Genomic DNA, 22,950 nt, shown 5'->3' with positions numbered 1-22,950 from the left:
TTCATCCCAAATAAATTACATATATTCAGTTATAAAAAGGTACCGGGGAACTACTTCTAAATTGTTTTTAATCAAGTAAGTAATCTGTGTATACGTTTTTCTCTAGAGAAAAGTTTTGATATTCAAGAGCATTCAACTGCCTTAATAAATTAGAATACTTCAATAAACATTAAAGATTAGAGCTTGCATCTGAATGATACAGAGGCCCAACACAGCAGCATAACTGTCTTCTAAAGCTTCAGGTACCAGTTCTCTTCAAGCACGAAAGCAACATTCCTAAAGAAAAAAAAAAGTCATCTAGCCAAGGACAAGAGGTTGTCACTTTTGTTATTTCATCTCAATTTCAGAAATGGGACATCTGTTCTAAACTCAGTATCTGGATTCCTATCTACTTCATAAATTCTAATTTGAATTTTATCAGCCTTCATTTCAAGAACTGAAAAATCCCTCTCATCACCTACATGTCTCAATAATCAGATATTAGTGAGAACAAAAAGCATTAATACTGCCACACTGTGCTCTGTAAACTGTCATTTACTTGAGTCGTGGCACATATTTGTTGCTTTCTGGATTCATATTGTATTAATCCTGCCTCTAACCTTGGCATTTGGTTTGCCACCTTTGCTTTCTGTCCTGCATTCCTTCTGTGGTTCACTTCATGTTTATGGCTCCACAACAGACTCCTTCTTGGTCCTTTCAAGTTCCTTCTCTGCCATCCTCAAAAAAACAGCAACACAATTGATAAAAGTCTTCCTGCTTTGAACCTGGAAGACTGAAGATAATGCCTCAAAGCATCTCTTTGCCTTACTCTCACAGCAGTGCCCAGTCAAAGACAACTGTATAGTCACCAGATCAGAAGTAAGATGGGTATAATACAATAAAGTTTGTCTTTTGTAAAATAAGCCACCAGAATTCAAGTTAATGGACAAGAAACTTTAAAGCAAACAAAACCATAAAAACTGTGTGTGTCTTTAAGAACTGCAGCTTGACATCAACACATAAATGGAAAAAATGAAGCAGCAGATAGTCCATTACTAAACAGGAGCCCTAACTGTGAGGCTTGTCCTTGCCTTTCCAAGAAAGTTAAGAAAATTAACTCCTATATGCACTGTACAGAGATATATAACCCCATCTGCTGTGCTGGTCACCGATATTTCCAGTTGCTATAAACCAGGTTTTGTTTCCATATATTTTCCTAGCCTCTATTTTCAGTATTTTTTATGCCTTGGGCAGTCACAGGGATTTCCACTGTGACAAAGAATTGGGCATATCTCCTGCATTGCTTTAATTTTTATTCTAATGGTGATAGAGATAAAAAACAAACTGCAACCTTGCCCCACTCCCAAACAATACACAACATAAAGTAAAGCAACAGGGTCATCTTTCCCTGTATGGTAGCTTGGGATAACACAGCAAAACCTTAAGTCAGAAGGGAAACAGAAGTAGTGATACTTCATCCCTGACTGATGATCAAAACCAAATGTGAAAAACTAATTAACTGTGTACCAGTTAAAATACTTTCCTTTCTTGTCAGGCCTGATAAAGGAATCACACACAGGAAAGCTTGCACCATTTTGCCAACTATTTTACTCTAAACAAAAAATAGTACCTGTCCCACAAAGCCTGCTACACAAACGAGAAAACTTGAGTTTCCTGAAATAATAAAAATAGATCCTGCCTATAATAGCTGCTTTCACCAAAAGGTTTCTAAACAGATGGTCAGAGTTTCAGAATAGGACATAAAACCCCTACTATACATCAGATTTCTATCTAGTAGACCCTGGAAGTTTTGTGCCTCCCAAAGACAACCATGGTGTCCCATACAAATGTAAGCACAGTACAGGCAAAGTTTCAGAAGAACTGAGCCATATAAATTTCTGAAGACTTCAATATGCACCAGCTGTAAAGAACATGCCTTTTTAGAGAGCCTGAATACCAAACTGAATTTCTTAAATTGTCCACTTTGATATCTGCTACAGTATAGTAATGTAAGTTCTTAAATAATCTGACTTAACTAGATTGTGTATTAAATCTCAAATTCTATAAAACTAGACTGTATTATTTGGGGCAATATGAGCCAAATCCCTCAAATAAACAATAAGGGCTTAAAGAATATATTTTAACATTAACTTGGGAGATACATAACTAGTATAGCTGAATTTCAGAGTTATATTCCAGTATTTTTTCACAAGAAATTCAAGTCCAAACAAAATTAGAGTCCAAATTAAAGAAATTTGTAGTTTCACATGATAAAGTTTCATACTCCTGAGACACATACAAGCACTGAGACAGAAGTCTCAATTTTTTCATCTAGACACTAGTAGAGCAAGAGAATCTAAAATGAAAGTTATCAGGTAACTAGCCTATGAATTTAGCCTATCGGTAGTTAAATTTTATAAAACATCTCAGAGAAGGTGAAGGTTGTTTTCAGCTTTGTTTATATTCAATTTTCCCTTACATTGAAGTTATATGATGCAGAAGAATTAAGACTTAGTCAAACTCACATCTAAAGGGTTACCACACACTGGAAACTCTAAGTTTTCCGCACTAGTGGGGTAAGATGACAATTCAATTGTTTTAGTACTGGGTTCCAGTAAGGTCTGAAACAAGTGTTTTGTCAGTGTTCTGAGCAAACCTGTACTTTTAGGTTATTACAGCTGACAGTTGCTCAAAATTCTGTCACTAATAATTGTCAGTTCTAAAGATGTCTATTTTAATGATTCAAGGAAGAGATACATATTAATGCTGAAGTTGTAAGTAGTTCAGGCCATGTACAGAGAGCTGCAGAGATCCCTGCCAAGAATTCTTCCACATCTGCCCCTGCATTACTGTGTGGCAGGAGATCAGTCATTTGTTCTGACCATCTCAACTTCCTTCTCCCTAGCAATTTTATTAGCTGTACAGAAGTTCATTAAGAAGTTAATGGTTCAGAGTACCACATAAAATGGACCATGAAGAACTAAGGGGCACTATAAAGCTCTGTAAAATTATGACATTTGCTATAAGAAAGTCCCAATTTCCTTCCAATATGAAGCTCCTAAATTAAGGTGTACATGAAAAGCAAAGCACTTATTTACATGAGTATTTCTGTTTTGAACAGCAGCTAAGGAACACTCATCTAAAAAAAACAGAGTCAAGAATTACTAGGGGCCATAACAAGAATTTTTTTCAGGAACCAACCCAATGTCTCAATCACTGCTCAACTGTCTGCAACACTGCAAGAAAAAATATTTATTATACATGTTACATTGTTCAAGTCGAGAAAGCTTCTCACACCATCATTACTTGTGTCTTTGCACCCTTAGAGATTTCCCATCATGTATTTGTTAGAGAAAGAGCCCAGAAAGGCGACTGACAAAGGCAAGTAATCAATGAGCACTACAGCCTTCCTAGAAATGCACCTACAAGGTTCAGAAACAAAGCTCAGGTTAGCTGGTTTTCACCACATTATTACCAACAAATCTGCTGCATTACAACTTCCATGTCACCAAGGTAACATAAGGCCTGCATACCAAGTTCATCGTGCAAACTGCTACCGCCTACAGCAGCTGCAGTGGCATGTGATGCTTCTAAGTGGACACTCCCATTTCTCACCAGCAAGGAGGCGCTAGCACCGGGCACAGCTGCCTGGGAGGGGGGGCGGGACTGCACTCTGACCTGGCAGGAGGACTGCTGGCCTTGCTGACCATCTTGAAGGCTACGAGAAAACATGCATTGGGGACACGTTACCAGGAGCAAGTGAAAAATAGCCAGAAGTGAAGCAAAACAAGATTTTTCAGTTTAAAGAGGAAAACCTTAAAAGAATATAGCAATAAGCAGCAAATTATTAGGGTTAAAGTAACCCATACGTTCTGTTTAACAGCATATTTGGACACTAGTTATATCAGTAGTCTAGAGTTACTGGACCTGTCAGCTTCTCAGTAGCACTGCTTTCTAACCCGTCCCCAAGTCACCCACCAGTATATTCTTCTAAGTCTTAATTTGTGGGTGCAAAAGCAAAGTACTGGTGGTTAGTCTAATTGTAGACTAACCTGAGGAATCACTACATATAGTAGTGACTCTTCCAGTCTACTCACAATAGTTGGGGTCCTTTTTGCTTACTGAGGTATGGCTTGATCAGCTGTTTAGTTGTCTGTGTTTTTTTACCAGTCACTGTGCCATCACCTTTCTTGTTATTGATCTGCACTCTAACTAGAAAACATCTTTAAGCATTGTTAGTGGCCATATGCTACCACAGACCATGCAGATAACTGAAGTTTTACATTTGGATTCAGAATTTTTTGAACATATTAAGACTATAACAAACTATTAACTGGTAAAAGTTTAAGTCTTATTTTGAAGTTATTTTGACGGTACATCAAAAGCATTATTACTCACCAAAACACAGGTTTTAGAAGTAAACTTGGGCTTCAATGAAATTTGTACATTTATAGCCAAAAGTAGACACAGTTTGAAAATGTTATTTCTCCTCTTCATGGCCTTCTCATTGCAAAACTATTTTATAAAGCTATTTACCAAAGTCAGAGTTTTTTTAATAGCTTGTTTAATATTAAACATTTAATACTAGACAAAGTATCAGAGTACCTGACATTTACAATTGATATCCCACCTTTACAAGAGCAGTGCTTTTATTATCCTTCATTTTGTGAACCTAAAGAAGTTATGTATCACAGTCATTAGCTGTGGAACTGTTTTAGACAGACAAAAGCAACAACCTGTTGCTTTTAACACTTCACTGTTTACAGTGTGATGCTACAGTTGGCAAAGGAGGCAACTAATAAAACAAGTTCTTACTAAGAGTTGAGGGGTTTTATCTGATGTACTTGCTTTTAACAGTATCTTCTAGAACATCTACTTTTCAGTTCTTTTGTTAGAGCATCACTGGGAAACAAAATATAGATGTAAGAACTAGTATTAAAAAAAGCCCATGCAAAAAAACGCAGACATGCACACAGTTCATGGGGAAAAGAACTGCAACTCATTATTTATCATATTCTAACTTATTTTATTCTGAAATTTGAATTCAGTGTTTTGCTGCTGTACTCAAGACTTCCAGTGAGCTATGCTGCAATAAAAGCCCTAGGGACACTGTTAGATGTGCCAGACTTCATTATCTCCCTTAAATATTATCAGCAACACCAAAACAATGCTAAATACTGCTTTGCCTTAAGTGGCACGTACATATCAAAGGGTTTATACACAGCTGCTTTTTGAGTAGTTATCCACATCTGTCACAATTAAAAAACCCCACCAAAATATCACTGTCAACTGACTGTACAGATGTATAAAAAATGTGTTTATTCTCTATTTAATAGGAACAAAATTCTGCTTCAGACAGTCACACACATGCATACACCATTTATTACATGGGATGCCAATGCACACTTGTTTTTCAAGTGCCCACGACACTGTTGACATTTACACAGGACAAAAGCAGGAGTGGATGGTGGTTTTAGTGTGGGTTTGGGGTACGTTTTGGTTTTTAAGTTTTCAGGCAAAGTATTCTTGTATCTAATCTAGCATCAAACCAGCAGAATTTACTAGACCAGGTTTTATTTGTCTATCATTGCCAAAGACACACATATATAACACTACTGTATCTTTTACTAAACATTCCACAGAGAAAGTCAAAAGAAAATGCTATAATTGAAATGAAATAAAAAAAAAATCAGGTTTAGCTCAACAGGTTCCAGGGAATATCCCCACAACATCCAATTTTATGACAGAGTTGGAATATTAGAGATTAAAGTTTTGCTGGCAAGAATAAGAATGAAGAATAAGACATCAGGGCAACTAAAGATTAGTAAACATAATGCTCTTAGAAGTTTAATATCTGAAGTTATATGGATTAGCAGTATCAGGAGCTAGACTGAGGCAACTCACCAACAGCACATACAAGTGATGCCAGTACAGTTGCAGAGATATTTTGAAAACATCTTGGTGGTTACTGGTTAAAAATATCTTTGTATTTCTTCACTTACACAGGATTTTTTTAAAAATCTTTAACGGTTTCCTCTTTCAGCAACACAGAATTTGCACTAAAATTAAGCTACCCATAATAAAGTTTTTTTCCGGACTCTTCATCCAGAAATCAGAACAATAGTATATTTTTTCAGATACATTCCCCAATGAAATTTTGTCAACAAATCTGACAGCACTTTGGTGTGTGGGTGGAGTAAGGTAATTCATCTGCCCTCCAAGGAACAGGCATTGAGCATTACAAGCAATGCTTTGGGCAAAGTAACTTCACTAAGTATTCAATTCCGAGTATGTTTATAATACAAATATTTTTGCTAACATGTTAGAGAAAATACAGAGAGTGGGTTTTGGAGTTTTTTTCTTTAGAATAGAATAAATTTAGGTAACTGGAGGACGCTTAGAGGATATATAAGGTTAGAATACTCCATCTGCTCTTCTACCCTTGAACATCTTGTCTGATTAAAAAGTTTCTTTCACCAACTTCAGTTTTCTCATGATCTCCCACTGAAGTTGAGCTTAAGCCATGGGAACCTTAACAACTGAAAAGGAGGGCACTGTCAACCACAGTTTAAAAGACTCCTCTATTTTTCCCTCCTTTATACCTCTTTTAGAGAAAGAAAACTCTTTCCTGACTAATGCAGTTGAGGAACTTTGATTAGCCTGCACAGCCTCTTATGAAGCAATTCACAAAACCATACTACCCTCTTTTATAAAGAAAAGGAGAAAAAGAAAAATCAGATGCAAATGAAGGCAGTCAGGTAAATCAAAAGTGATTTGACAGAATGCCAAGTTTTATCATCCCTCACTATAAAGTAAATCACTAACTTAAAGTTGAACAAGCTACATTCAGCAAGACAAAAGCTTAACAAAAAAATCTGCAATTATGTGATTCCTACTACATACTGCACTAGCCACTGAAAACACATCTCACTGTTTTCAGTCCTTGATATGGCAGAAGTCAATCCTCCTCCTGTTAGATTTTTAGGGACCATTCTTGAAATTCTCCTGCCTGAGGAAAATTTACAAACTTAATCCTTGATTATTTCAGTGGTGCCACAAAGATGGTACAATTTCTCTGCCACCCTCTGAAAATACTGTGCAAAGTATTTTCTTTATAATTGCTCAGTGTCCGTAGCTTTTAATAGTTCAAAAAAATTACACAAATATTCCAAAAACACAAAAGCTGCTTAGCAGACGAAGGAAGATCATTAAGAATACACAACACATACAAGTATTCCTACATATTTAGCATGTACATGAAGTAAAAATTATTTTGATATGCATAGAGGGGTATTCCTTCTTATGCTCACCAGATTCTACAATACCATTGGCAACCAAGAGGCTGAAAAATTTAACAAGCAAATTCAAAAACTTATTGTGGCTGCTGTTTCTTCTGCTCAGGCTGGCAGATCAAAGCTGCTCTGTGCAACAGATCACCAGGCTCAGCACTGAAAGCAATGGGCCAGTGAAGGCTGGGGACTCCTGGGGTACATGTACAGAGTATATTTTTAAATACTGCCAAGACACATGAAGTGCCACACAATAAGATTTAATACTAAGAGGTACTGTGCATTCTATTCACTTAATTATTTTTCTTTTGCTGTAAAAAGCTGCAGGGTATTATTCAAAAAGGTTTACCTGCCTTTAGACTTGGAGCCTCTGTATGTATTACATCGCTTTTATAATGTTCTGTCATTTTGCTACTATGCTTATCTCTCACTACCTACAGATATGAAAAGTGATCATAGTACCAGACCCTAATCCTTATTTTCTTAAAGGAAAGAAAATCAAAATGGGGAGCAGTGAATACTGTTTTCTTCAGTTTTTCTCCTTGATTCAAAGTAAAAGTTTATAAAATATTTGATTAAAAAAAAAATCACTGAGTCTAAGTTTGTTAGCGTTAGTTATTTTTGGTATCAATCTGAAAACACAACATGTTAGAGACTGGCTATCCTGACCATTTTTAAAATAGTGCCACATATACATGCACAACTCAACAAGCCCACAGTGACATGCAGTGACAGCTCAAGGAGGTTATGGCGGGGAAGGAAGTAAAAAGTGCTTTTCTGGTAACACTGGTGGGTGTGGGAAGTGGTCTGCTGCATGCATGCTAAATATGGTGGAACATTTAGATACCCTACCTGAGGGGTGATCCGATGAGCAATGTAGGAGGGGTGGGGTTACTCCCTGCATTGTGCCGGCGCCGTACTGCCTGACGCCTAAAAGTGCTGCGTTCACGGCGAAATGTGACAGTCTCCTCGCTGGCTTGTGCTGCTGCATCAAGACAGACTTTAGGTCAAATCAGAACCCATCCTAGTTACGTACACAGTAACTTAAGACTGCTTTCTTCCCTCTGACCCTCCCCAAGTTAATCAACTTGACTTGCAATAACAAAAGTAGCTTATGCCCTGACTGTTCAAATAACCTGCCTCAAGACAGGATCACAACACAGTTATTTGCAAAAATCGGGGTGGTTCCGGGTTGTTCTTGAATAGAGCTTTTTATTGTTTTGTTTTTTACCACAAGATCCAAATAGCCAGGGTGCAAAAGAAGGCGGATGTCCCAAGTCCCTTCCCTTTACACAGGGCAGGAAGAGACAAGACTGATCTCACCCTTTATTTCATTTAAGCAGAAACCTAAAAGACAACCTAGCAAAGTTGTCATAATCATTTCAGTTTTTTAACATCTGCCAAACAGGTCTGGGGTCAACCTCATCACGGATCTTTCAGGGGGCAAAAAGAGTTGCCTTTTTTTTTTCCTCATGAGCAGCAAGGGATACATGTGGCTCATTCTAGACTAGTTACAATATAATTTACAGAAGCAGGAGGGTTGAGAACAAGTGAGAAAATAACTTCTTTGTAGGGATAGATGGTTTTCCTATTTCAAGTCCCCAAACAAAAGGTTTGGTTCACTTATAAAGCAACATGTGAAAAACAGTTTGTATGTACTCAAGGGATTCAAATATTTGTCCATATAATATGCCCCAAATCCACCTGTGCTCCTTAAGCTTCATAGTCTGAACAATTACAGATTTGGACTGCTTCATGATGGGTCTACAATCTGAAAGTCTTCCTCCTGAGCCAAGGAAGCTCCTGCCAATTTGAATGCAGAGCATTAGAGAGCTCAAATGAATCGGTCCCAAAGAAAATAAGGTTTGCCAGGCAAGGGAAGGAGAAGAAAAAAAACCTGACATGAAGTCAGTACAAGAGGAGAATCACAATATTGACAGGAAGTCACAGCTTGGTAGCCAAGCTGTATGTATGTATGGGCAGACTTCGCGAATGCAGATTTGGGCAGGGCTCTCTCCCCACGTGGGTGCCCTTCCAGCCTGCGCAGTGGATTTTTCAGGTGAGGCACAGCGTGTGCAGAACTGGCCCCACCGTTTAAGTCCCAAGGTCCATCTGCCACGGCCGAGTGAGCTTGGACAGTGACAGTGAAGTCCTCGGGACTGTCACAGCCCCCGGTACTAACCGGGGCTGACCCTGCTGAGCATCCGGGATCTGACGGGATGGGATGGCAGGGAGGCATTGAACTGCCAGGGGACGGTCCCACTGAGACTCAAACTCAGGTCCTTGGGATTCAGAGTCCAGAGTGCTCTCCTTTACACCACGGGACCGTCCCATAGCCAAGTTACTAAAGTGAGAAAAGCAAGAGATGTGTCAAACAAAAAACCCAAACCAAAAAAATCCCCCAAAACAAAGCACAAAAATAACCCAACAGAGAGAGCAATGCCCTTTTTTAATGGCAGAAAGATCAGTCACAGTAGCACATGTTCACTTCAGCACAGTTCGAGTTACAACATGGCTGCATTTAAGCTTTCAAAACTTACCAGCAAACATCCTAATGCTGGTCTACAGGAAGTACCAACCTACAGCAACCTACTTCGGCTGTGTCTGACTGCCATGGCCCAGCAATCAAGACTGCAGATAAGAAGAGTAATTCCATCCACAAATAACAGGCTACTAAGTGAAAGCTAAGAAACTACATGAAGAGATACACTAACATCAACACTCAAGTTACAAGCATTTCCTTACCAAAACACCCAAAGTTAAAGGCATCCTTAATTCAGTCCTTTCCTGTATTTTCAGGGAACCTGTGGGATTGCTCATTTCTCCTCATTCCTCCACAACTGTTTTACAATTCTAGGCACAAATAAATCACACTTCTTTTCCGGTGTATTTTGGCAAGAATTCAATACATTTCTCTTGTGGTTTAATATGCAGCTTTATTTTAATAACTGCCTAATTTCTTCAAGGATTTCTCTATAGCTCTCATACTTGAAGTACAGAGCAAGTAAAACACACTCAATAAGACAGTATGAATCCTGACATACTAGGTCAAAACCACCCACTAATTCTGGGTGTCTATTCGTGAAAGTCATTTTTTCTAGTCTACACATCAGCATACAAAAATCCACATTCACAACACAGCAATTCTGGTAATCAGATCATAGTCAACCACCATGAAGTAAAGAACAGTGACTAGTCTACTGAAATGTAAATATCTGAATTACCACATTACATCCTAATTATCAAGTGCAACTACTTAGCAAAAGCACCATTTAAGTGCAATTCTTCAAGGCAGCAAAGTTAACACTGACAACATGTTTTTCTTTCCATGTCCTTTACTCACCAACACCACCTTCTGCAATAACTGAAGCCCAGATTACAGAAACACAAGAAGACCTTCCTACACAGCTCCAGTTTATCACTAAGCCAAGTCCACCTCAAGGATTGACAGAGGCAGTGTCCTCTGAGAAAAACACAAATATAAACACATTCTGGGGAAAAAACCCTTGTATGCACTTGAAGATTAAAGCTGCACAGGCAAACAGCTTTGGCATTTTTGAACTTTGTATTATTTCACTTTAACATTTAAAGGTCAAAATGGATTTTGATGTATCTTTCTACCTAATTTACAGAGACTTTTGATTTATCTTCAAACTTTTGTTCAATGCACATCATCTTCATGCGTTCTTCCTCAGTGTAGGTGGTGACATTCACGATCACTAAGAAAGCCTGAAAGGTCTTTTGAAAAGAGAACTTTTCAAACTAACAGGCTCCAGGTCTGCTAACACAAAACAACATCAAGAAGCTACATACTGAAATCATGACTAAGAAAGTGGGAGGAGGGGAAAGGCTAGCTGGGCAGAGATTAGTTTCAAGTGTGAAAGCCAAACTGAGTAAAACTTGGGTTTGGTTGTGGTTTTGTGTTGTTTGTTGGCTGGGCTTTGTTTGTTTTTGTGGCGGGCTTTTTGGTGATTTGTTTTAAAATAATTTTTAAGAACACATACAACTAAAAAATGTATACCAGCATGGAAAGTTACCTATGTTAATAATTTGTATTATTTGTGTTTCTACTGCCCTTTAATAAGGAGCAGAGCAACTACTTGTGAGTTCACTAGTAGGAATAAGTTCCTAAATTACCTTCTACCATTATCCAAGAGCAGCTCAACCATGAGGGAAATTGCTCTGTTTTAAAATCAGTAGTTTTTCTTTAATATTTACAATGTGATACACACACTTGACCAATACTGCTGCTTACAACAACTTACTCTGGTCTCCAGAACAGCAAGATCCAACATCTACACTCATGTACAAAATACAGATATAACAGGAAGAGATAACACAGATTATACTTTTAAATTCCTGCTTACTTTAATTAGATCAACAGAGGAAGACAAGCCTTGGAGCTTACAGAATGTTGGTTAAAATGTGCTCTGTTTTTGTTTTGTTTTATTCTACACTTTATACAAAAACACTACATTAATTCATGTCAAGAAACTTAAGTATACATTTCCTCTGCACGTTGTCATGTGAATGTGAGTCCCTGGTGTTATTTGTTCTCAAGAACAGAAAAATCAAGTTTGCAGTTCAAGTTTGAAGTTCAAAGTGCGTGAGTTTGAAATACAAACTTACATCCCACAGATCAATAAAATAAGAGGTGGAGACCTAATGACAACTTTGTAGCAAACTTAACCCCTAACACACCTATTCCCAACTATAATACATCTCATTTCAAAGAGGAAATAAGACTTTTGTTATTTGCTCATGAAGATGCACATCCATGAAAGTTGCATTAAAATTAAAACCTCTGACTGGACAAAAGCCAAAATAACAGTTACTCAAAAAGTCACTAGGATATCATTTGTCATCAGACACTACAAATGATACTTTAGTGGAAAGGTTTTGACTTAAACCTCTGTAGTTCTTCAAAAATTTAAATAAAACTGAAAACTCATAGTTTTACACTACAACTACAAGACCATAGTATAATACAACCAGCTTTAAGAAACAAAGAACTAGTATTTTCTTTCAAATGGGAGCATTGATACAAACACTTATTTACCACTGCTTCTCACCAAAACTTTGAGAATGGAAGTTGAAGAAGCAGAATTTCCTAATCTTATTGCATGAACAAGTCCATTTCATTTTGTTACACAAAAATACTAAACCCAATGCCTTCTATAAATTCTGAAATACTGGTAAATTCTTCACAAGAAGATTCCTGGAAAGATACAGCTTGAAGGTAATACAGCAGTGAAGTATCCATGGGGAAAACCACAAAGTTCTCAGAATAAAACTGCAAACATCAGTATAACTGGAAAGCAAGCAACAAAAGAAACCACCAAAACACCACAATGGAAACTGTGTCACTCAGTTTTCTCAAGAAAGAAGACGAAAAAAAGCCCTAAGAGAAAAAGACCCTCCCCCCCAGTGCCATCATTGATGCTCAGATTGTTTCGAACATGTCAAGTTAAAGATGGTTAAAGGTGTGCATGGAACCTGAGCAATCCTTGGGCATGGAACCTGAGCAATGCTTGGGCATGTCTCTCCCCATCAAATGGAAATTTGTGATTTGTTTGCAATCACTTTAATTACTAAGCCTACCTATTCTCATCAAGAGCTGAAATGAATTGTTTATGGCTCGTGCACTCACACAAGCAATGAAATCTGTCTTCTAAAACAGAACATACTTCACCAAAGGAAACAGCTGAAATTTTGTTCTTCCATATCAAGCATCTACAGCTCATGTGCTCAAACCCTGAGAAAGGACACCTTTCACATGCATTTACTGGTTCACTCCACCACTCTCTTCATAATTGAGGCATTCCTAGTTTATTTTCATGTGCCCTAACCCTGTTTTCCAAACCATACTTATAAGATACCCTGGTGTAAAGGAGTCTGTTCAGTCTATACCTTCAGTATATAGCTGTTATTCACCATATTATTATGCATCATAATAAAACCTACAATTGCAGGGATTTCTTACACTTCTCAGATGAAAAATCAAATTATCAGCTTAGAGTACAATAACTCACTGTGGATGTCTAACAAAAAATATCACTAATGAATATAATGAATATTCCTGAAGAATGGAGATGTGGGCAGCAAAGGAGAAACAATGTAGAACACAGGGACATCTCCACGGTACAAACTTTCACCACAAAATAGGGCAGAAGAAAAGAACACACAATTGGGGAAGGAAAGCAAATCCCACAATTTCAGTGCTGTAGGTGAATTTATGGAGGGGGGGAAAGAAAACAAAACCAAGTCTGAGACTAGAAATATTTACAATTATGTGTAAACAGTCACTACAAGAATCAGAAAAGAAAAACACTGTCAAGGAGGTAGCAAGCAGGACAATAACAATAAAACCATCCGGCTGAATTCTGAACCAAACATTTTTACAGACCAGCTTGACAGTCCAATTTTCATACTAATGCCAAAGTAAAACTAGGAGTGTTAGTTATTCTACTTCACTGTACTTCCCACTTGAATTATTCTGGTTCTGAAAACATTAGGTTACTCACACAGACCTCTTGAATATAACACATTAATGGATTTTGGATCAAAGAACTCATCTGATCCCCTGCCCAATACAGTCCTGTATCATGGGATTCGGCTAACAATAAACAATATTAAGTTCACATAGCAGACAAATGTCCATAGTCTGTATTAGTCTCTACAAAAGTTAACTCTGTATTTAGATTTATTCACCTTAAGGAAAAGATGCTGCAAGTCTTCAGAACACAGCCCTTCCTTCATATGTGGCATACTACATTAGTGAGTCATCCGCAAAATTCGTGTTTGCGCTGCACAGCCTTAACTATAACACCAAACATTAATTAGTAATCAACTTCAATACATCCTGGGGTTACATCTCATAGTTACATTTGCCAGAAAGTGAGCACTTCCATCACAGTTCACAGAGCTCTTGCCTCTTTTTGGCTGTATGCCTAACAGTAAACCCACACACATCTACAAAGCAGCATGGAAAAAGTTGCTTATAAACTTAAGTTAGCCTCCTTTTTATCTAGTAGTAAGAATTCCTACTCAACTTGTGTTTGAGATGAATACTTAGCAAATTTATGAACAGCACATGTCAACAAAATTGAAGCACTCCTTCCAAACATAGTAAAAGTGACCTAACGAAAGCCTTTACATTATCCATAAATACCAGAAAGGGAACAAAACAGACATGATGAAGCGCCCACAAAACATACTAAAATTGTGCTTTACTAAGAAGTCATTAACGATAAGTAGATGGAAAATTCACTCCAAGTGTTATTTCATTGTTAAACTCCAAAACTGCAAAACTCCACTGTAGCCTCACACATCATTCCTAACACTGTCTACATCTTTCTGTGTTGAATGGCAACAATCTGACCCCTACTGAGATAATGAGATATCCAACATCAGAGGCAGTTCTGTAAAAAACTTATACACACAAAAGCTGTGACAGTACAACACAGTGTTTCCAAAGTCAGATATTGGAAAGGGCTAACATGAAAATTTCTGTGTCATGCTTGAACAAAAATCCACGTACATTATGACACTGCTAATTAATATCTGAAAGAATTAAGTAATGGAATACAATCTTTTTGTTTTAAGAAGGAACCTCATGTAGAAGAGAGCCCTCTCTACTTGTCCTACCTGCTTAATTGGATCCAGTTTCAGAAGAGGTCCTGCTGCACACATTAACAGAGATAGCAACATGCACACAAGCAGATGACAGTAACTTTACACATTTTTCAGTTTCTAAAATTTCTAAACTCAGATTTCTCATGGAACAGTGCCTGGTTTAGCAGTTTGACTGAACTGGCGACTCACAGCAAGCATGGAACAGTTCCACAACACTGACAAAAGTTGTAACTGTAGACCAGGTGTAACATAAGCACAGTAAAACACCAGTGATATATTAGTAACAGCTGACATAACAGAGAACTGAATTGTACTTTTAATTTTGGAGAGGACACTGTGCAATGATCACAGGCAGACCTACTAAGCATATATGTACAAATACACACAGACTGAAAATATGAACAGGTTTCCATATACCATGTAAAATGCTAAACAAACCCAAACTCACAAACCCCTACTTGGCCTCCCTCTAGAGATGTACTGCAGACGCCAAAACATGGAGGAACAGTATGAGCTGTTACTCCAATATTGCTATGCAATGTACAGAAGGAAAAAAAGCATTACATTACATGCAGTTTTATTCACAAAAGGGTATGTATGTGTCTCAAGAACTTACAGTAAATAAAGCTTAAACTACAGCAAGCTGTAAAACAGAGGAGCAACTTAAAGGGCACATCTTTTACAGTTAATACAGAACTGGGGAGAGCACTTAACTTTTCAGGTCAGCTCAAGTTTCACAAAACACCACTGTGTCATATAATTATGTTGGTTCTTTCAATCTTTACAAACACCAATCCAGAAATAACACACATCTAACAGAAATCAGGCAGAGGACACTGCAAAGGTGGTATTTCCAAAATATCACTAGACATGTAGGAAAACTTTCAGATATCTGAACAACTTCAGATAATCCATAACTCATCAATTCAGTAGCTACTTTTAGAGTCTGAGTAGTTAAACAAGGGTAGCTATGGTAAGGATCTTCCATTTTTTGTTATATATCCACCACACATACTGAATTTCAGGATTTTCAGATACTGTCTCTGCATTTTAAGGAATTGTAACTGCTATTCAAATGCATGCACTCATAGCAAGTGAGTCATTCACCACTTCCTGCCATAATAATACAGAAATGAAACTACTAAGTTGTATCTGTTGAAGTGAAATACATACAAGTTTGTGTATCATCTTGCTCAGTAGATTAGTAAAAGCCATATTCATTATGAAACACATTTTAGCAGTTACAGAAGTAAGAATGTACTTTTCAGTTTACTGACTAAAAACTGAAATATAAAATTAAGTTCTAATTACTATTTGAGTCAACTTTAGAAAACAGGAATGAAAGTTGCTGACTGAAAAAGAGGAGGTGGTGTTAGTATCAGTCTTTTAGCTATCCAGGGTGCATCTGTTAAGTATTTGTTTCAGAAAGTCATCGCAAGCTAACACAGATAATTCAAATATTTACATAAAAATATGAGATAATCTTTTCAGGAGGAGTTTGAACCGGACTACTTCTATAAGTCACATCCAACCAGCATCCCCTAATCTTACGAAAATCAGAACCAAGCTTGTTTTGTAATTCACCTTCGACAATAACTTAAATTTTTTCAAATAACTACTATACATATATACAAATATGATATGTATTTATATTACACATGTATGTTAAGTGACCCCCCAAGAGGTGAAGACAACTCAATAGAAATACAACTATCAAGCAACTTCAACTCTCAGACATTACAGCATTTTCTCTCAGTACTATTAGTCCATAAGTGAGCCTAAAGAAGAAAGGCACAATTAAAGATACAGATGTTACAAATTTTGTAATGGAAGCTATAAATGTGGGGGGAGAAACCAACACACACACAGAAGAAAACCAGTGGAGAAGGACAACATAAAGGAATGCTAAAGAAAAGCAAAATTTTGTTTTGCTTTCAAAAAAAAAACAAACAAGCAGAATGACATTCACTTTTTACAACCATAAAGGAAGTACTTCCTCATTTCTTGGTAATAAGAAACATAATATACAGAAAGGGTTACTAACCATTGATGTCACCAAATCTGAAAAACCCAATTTCAGATTGCTCCTTAAAGACAGTCTGTAGCCCATGGGCAAGGAACACCTGGATGCTTGCCACTTACTAAAAATACTAACAACTTGAAAATGACCAGCATGTAAAATTTTAACGGAGAAACAGATTAGGGCAGGTAGAATGACGGCAAGCCTTTGCTGCTTAAACTGCTACAGACATGTAGCTTTGAGATTGCTTTAATAGATGTTAAGGCTTGTCTTCCCCACCATCTCATTCTTCAAAAGAGCAAACAAAATATTTCATAACACACAGCACCAGTTAATGAATTCTTTCAGACTACTGACTAATAGTAAGCACATGTAAGTCTCACATGCTCTGTAAGGTAAGGCATATTAATCCTCCACACATAAGGAAAGAAACTTAACAATTTTAAGCTGTAATAATGCGAATTTAAATGAAATTAAATCTACTAAGGAAAGCATAGAGTCAAAATGGTAAAAACATAAAACAGCCTTTTTTTAAGTCAAATTACTCTCAGTAGACATAAAGAGGCATTGTCACTTTAACAAGGCATAAGAAGAGTATCTTTTGAGTATTTGGTTTGCAGAGTTCATACTAGAGGAGCAACTTGGACTCTTTCATTAAACCTACTGCAGAACTCTGTTACTAGAAATAACAAAGAAATTAAAAAAATAACAATCTGCATATACTGGTAAAGTGAAGGCATCTAAATAGGTCTGAACTAATTGTAAACCAGTCAAGTTTGATCTGCAATAAATACACAGCTGAACTTCAGTGTGGCACATCCTCTTTTTCCTCCCCAGAAATTAACTGTGTTGATGTTTATAGTTTTTGTTTCAACGATGGGGGACGCACTCACCAAAAAAACCCAGCCACACAGAAACCCCAAACAAAACCATAACACTGTCAGCTAGAAGCCTCTCCTTTTAAGGTAAAATAGTCACTATATTTTGTCTAGGCAGTCTATATAACAAGAACAGAAAATCTGCTACAACTTCTTAAAACCATTTATGTCTTGATCTAAAATAAAATGTTATGAAACATTTGTGTGCTTAGCTATAATATCCAGATTATGTGGTAGCCCCTACCCTCCAACAATACCCAAAGTCAGACTGAAGTAATCTTAGCTATACCATACTGTTCTGAAAAGGTATTTTAAAGCCACTTATCTTCCATGACACAAAGTCTTCCAGTTAAGGCAGTCAATATAGCTAACCAAGAAAATGAGCTGAAATATCATGAAAAGTGATAAAAAAAAAATCAGAGCACTCAATAGTTTGGGTTTTGTTTAAATGCCACCATTAATCTATATTAATAATGGCCACTACAGGTAAGCTTAGTGTTCACATTACACCACGCAAAGCAAGTTACAGCGAGTAAGAGGAAAACTACATTCCTCTCCAGTGCTGGAACATTATAGTGTTCACATAATGAAGACAAAAAACCCAAACTAAAAGCAAATTAAACACTGTCTAACCAGCAATGGCAAAGCTAGCAAAATCAAATCCCTAGCAGAATTCAACTTAATAACTAGACTGTTGTAAGAATGCACAATTCAAGGCAGCATAGTAAAGGTTTGGGATTGATTTTATTTGTTTATACCACCTCAAGCCACACCAGAGAGGCAGCAGGCATTTGCACTACTCAGTACAACGGAGTAGGTTTTGATATGACCATAAATAATAGTTTTAAGATACAGGTCTAATTAACAAAGACTGCTGGCAACAAACTAAAAACACTTCTATGTATAGATTTCCTAACAGTTGTTTGGATTCAACTGTACATCTTCCAAGAGATTATGAAGGAAATGCTTCTTCAGTTTTACTGGGCAAGAATGAAGAATCATGAGGACACTTCAGTACAGTTTTAACTTAAGTCATACACAAAAGGTACACACAAGGTACTTCCGGTAGGTCATTTACTTACCTCCACTTGCTGATTCTTGCTCTTCCCCTTCAGGAAATGTAGCCTGGCTTGGTAAGCTATTCCTAGAACGAGTGACTGACTCTAAGTGTGAAGCCCTTCCCAACAGAGATAGCTCATCAAGCACCTCTCCTTCTTTGGCTTCTAAATCAGATTTTGAAGTGGTTAACTGTTTTATGTTACCTGGTGCCATTAAACTATTTGGGTCATTTAAACAAGCTACAGTACCACTGTCCAGGCTTAATACTCTGGCACGATTCTTGGCACTGTTTGTGCTAGAAGTCCGTCGTGTAGATCTTTTTTTGCTAATTCCTTCAGAGCTTACGTGGGTTTTGTGAGCATTTTCCAGGTCTGTACACCCACGTTCTTTAGAAATGTATTTGGTCTTTAGAGCACTGTACTTTCCCTCGGGAGACTGGCATGAATGGGATGTGGTGCTGGAAGAGCTATCACTGCTGAACTGGTGAGCTGACTGCATACTTGATGTCCTGCTCAAGTCACTTTGATCACTGGAGTCCTCATCATGACAAAACACAGCACTGTGAGGTTTAGTACCAGATACACCTCGGAAGGAAACATATTCCCTGTGCCGACTTGAATCAAAACTACTAGCCCGCTTTTTTCCTGTCCTTCTCCGGCTGGACTTGTGGGTAGAGGCTGTTCGATGTATTAAACTAGAAGATTTTGGTCGAACATCTCCTTCTTTTTGTTTTCCACTTGTTTCTTTAGAAGTTCTTGAATCTACTAACACAACCAGTTTCTCACTCTGCTCATCTCTTTGTTCAGCAGCCTTTCCAAGCGGCCGGTCAGTTTGTGTAGTCAGTTCATTGGCATGCGGGTTCTTATTGGCCTCTTCTGAAGCAGAGGCACAAAGACCCTTCTGGCTGTGCATCTCCTCAGATACATTAGAACCCTTTACCTCTTGAACACCACCCACAGTGCTCACTTCCACAGCAGTCCTTTCGCTACTAGTCCTTTTGCCAGTAGAACTACTGTCATCCTCTGAGTCAACACCACAGTCTTTTTTCTTACCATCCTTTTTCTCTTCTCTAGGAGACTCCTCCTCGTGCTCTGACAACACGCTTTCTATATGCGTTGAGCTAGTATGTTCACTTTTATAGCTACTGATGGTACTGTTAGTGTCGCGGTCAGTCCCACTGCAGTAGCTTTCTGTTGAACCACTGCTTCTAGTACTCAGGCTTCTCAGACTGTCCATACTTTTGTCTGCTTTCAAGGATTTGCTCTTCCCACTCTTAGTCAATGGTTGAGGGCTGCTACTTTTCAGAATGTCATCTAATTGAAAAACTCCTGAAATGCAAGAGTTCTCACCCAAAGACTCTCTGGATCCAGAAGGGGGCTTAGAAGCTTCTAATTCACTGACAGGATCTAGTCCTCGTTTTTGCTGATAGATAGGGAAGTCATTTAGTGAAGCATCTGGAAAAGCAACAGCAGAGCTAGAAGTCCTTGGTACACCTCGTGGTCTATGATCCTTTCTATAGGAGTGAGAATGCAGAGTTACAAGCGAAGCTACTTCTGCGTCACATACACTGGTTTTAGACTGGTCCACAAGCTGGTTGTTCGAGAGGCACACTTTGTCACTGGTGTCCCTTGGTAAATCCTGTCCAGAGGACAATGAAGGTTGGATGGAGACAAAAGAGTCATTCGACACCAGACGAAAAAGCTTCCGATCAGTTGCCAAATCTGTTAAAGTACATAGTTAAAAATGTACATGTAAGTTATACCATCTTCTTTAAACTGCTGGTTTATATCACACAAAGTAAATGAACTAACAAATCCATTTGCAAGTACTACAAACACATCACATTACCATTTAAAATTACTTCCTAACACCTTGGCAAACCTGACAAGCTTTTTAACAAAGAAAAGAAAACATCAATACCAGGTTAACCTTAGCAGCTAATAAAGGACAGCACAATTCTGACAAGGCCCCAGCCTCCTCTATTGCTTGTGCATCTCAGACTTAATGTTTTTATGCATCCTAAAGTTTCTTAATTAAAAAAGTATATCCTGCCTTTTGTTTTCTACATGCAGTTGTCCTAGTTCAACAGGAGGGACCAGCTAACCCTGTGTGGGGGTGATCAAAGCTGTGTATTCTACCCCCTCTATTCCCCAAGGCAATGGGCCATTAGCAGCAGCTGCCCAGGGAGCCATTATCACCTTCACACCCAGCCTGAGGGGGGCAGAGCTGCTAATTGGCCATCAACAGTTCAACACCCCCTGGCTCCCAGAGTTAATCACCCATTGTGTGAGTCCCCGAGCCCAGGGGGAGGGACTAGGTGCTTCCTGAGGGTACATAAGTGGTGGGTAAGAAGACCTGGGGAACTTCTTGTTGGATCCAGAGCAGCAGCAGGACCTCGACAGGAGGAGATCACCGCTCTCGCCCAGACCACAGCCCTCGCCTGCACCAACAGGTTTTTCATTTCCTTTTGCTCTGGACTTGGGGGAACCACACGGGTCTCAGCACAAGGGCAAACAAACCCCCTTGAGTTTGTGCCCCAGGACACTGGGTTATACTGCTGGGGTTTTGCGAGTTGAAAGCAATTTCCCTTTTGTGTCAGGGTTGTTATTGTAATATTATTATTAAATTTTAGCTCTGACTTATAATCTCTCTTGTGGCGAGTTCCTTTCCCCTGCTGGTTTGCCTTTAAGCCAGCACAGCAGTAAACCTTTTGCTTCATATAAACTATAAAATTAGTAACAAAAACAACGTAAACCCCATTAACTTTGAAGTCACAAAAAAACCCAACTAAAATCACCTCTCCTACCAGATACCAAGTAAGCTCACAGTTAGCAAGAATGCAGCCCTTTGCACTGAACTATTGGTACTGTAACAGAACTTCCTACAAGTTTGACTACCTCTCAAATTGGTGATTTTAAATCAATTATTCCTGTGACCTATCATAAGTAGTCTCATGTGGAAGTGTCCATCTGCAAGCAGCACTGAAAGTCAGGCTACTTTCCCTTTTGGTACTGTCACTAAAAATAAGAGATCTGGAGGCCAAGTTAAGTTTCTACAACTGCTAAATTTTTGTAGAGTGCATTTGAACATGTCCAACTTAAGAGATTTCAAAACAGTTACGTTACTCAGCTGAAAGTAGCAGAACCCTGCTCCCTATTACAAAAGCATGGCCACTTCAAACACACTTTCTGCAGTGAACCACACAGTAATGACTGAATCATCCATGCCAGCTTAATCACCCACTAGTGATTAGGCTGGCAAAAATGAAAGGTGGTATTCCCAGAGTTAACTTCCTGCTAATCACTAGGTACTTTAAAATCAGCAAACAAAAGATTTCCCTACGGGTTTTATGCTCTGTTCTAATCTGAGCAGACTTTTTGCTGGCAATTAAGATAAATGACAAATGAGACCTTCAGTTGTTTGGTTCTGTTTCAGAACACAAGCTAGTATTTTTCTTACATACTATTAGAGGAAAAAAAACACCAACAAAAAAACCCCACCCCAGAGCTCTGGTAACACTTGCATCTTAGAACCAGTCTGTAGCTCCAGAAACATAGAAATCTGTATAGGATTATATACTTTATAGAAAAGCCTGCCAGATTTTTTAAAAATACATTTGTCTGTACTGGAAAGCAAAGCAAATTAGTCTACAATGAAGACAGTGAATCCAAGGCCACCTGCAGTGTAAGAGATACTGTCTAAGGACATGCAAGCTGGCTATCCTTCAGCAGCAAGGTGACAATAAATATTTATTACCTGCTTGAAGACATCAGAAGAAGAAATGTACAGCACAAGCTTAAAGTTAAAAGCATTCAAACTATGCTTCCCAGAAACTTGAGCAACTAAGAACGAAAACAGAGACCTTCAAGATACCTTTTCTTATCACTGAACTGCATGAATTTATTTAGCATGTTAAGCAAAAGGTCTCTGGTAACAAAATACCAGGTTTACCGTGGAGAAGAAGGAATTTTACCTTGTTCTTCACTCCCTTCTTTACATAGGCTAGAACTCTGGCCAAGACTCAAACTGATATCATCAGAGGTCTTGGCAGTGTCAGTATCACCTGTGAATTTTAAGAAATAAGAGTACT

At 38.1% G+C, this 22,950-nt stretch overlaps 1 protein-coding gene across 7 annotated transcripts in view; it reads right to left on the bottom strand.

The window, feature by feature from the left end:
• The window catches only part of PCNX1 (pecanex 1), an 88,367-nt gene that overhangs the window by 47,319 nt on the left and 18,098 nt on the right, over positions 1 to 22,950 (bottom strand). For 3 of the 7 annotated variants that reach the window (XM_071558217.1, XM_071558219.1, XM_071558224.1), the window contains 4 exons: positions 22,834 to 22,923; positions 18,884 to 20,581; positions 8,121 to 8,253; positions 3,513 to 3,697 (listed from right to left, as the gene is read on the bottom strand). In XM_071558217.1, coding sequence (XP_071414318.1) covers positions 3,513 to 3,697; positions 8,121 to 8,253; positions 18,884 to 20,581; positions 22,834 to 22,923 — 2,106 coding nt within the window. The remainder of the gene's footprint in view (positions 1 to 3,512; positions 3,698 to 8,120; positions 8,254 to 18,883; positions 20,582 to 22,833; positions 22,924 to 22,950) is intronic. The other 4 variants (XM_071558222.1, XM_071558223.1, XM_071558218.1 and 1 more) reach the window with 3 other exon arrangements.

This window comes from Pithys albifrons, chromosome 6, assembly GCF_047495875.1.
Source record: "Pithys albifrons albifrons isolate INPA30051 chromosome 6, PitAlb_v1, whole genome shotgun sequence".
In the NCBI taxonomy this organism is placed as follows: Eukaryota; Metazoa; Chordata; class Aves; order Passeriformes; family Thamnophilidae; genus Pithys; species Pithys albifrons.
Note: the sequence above shows the minus strand (reverse complement) of the source record. Positions and strands in the feature narration are given on the sequence as shown.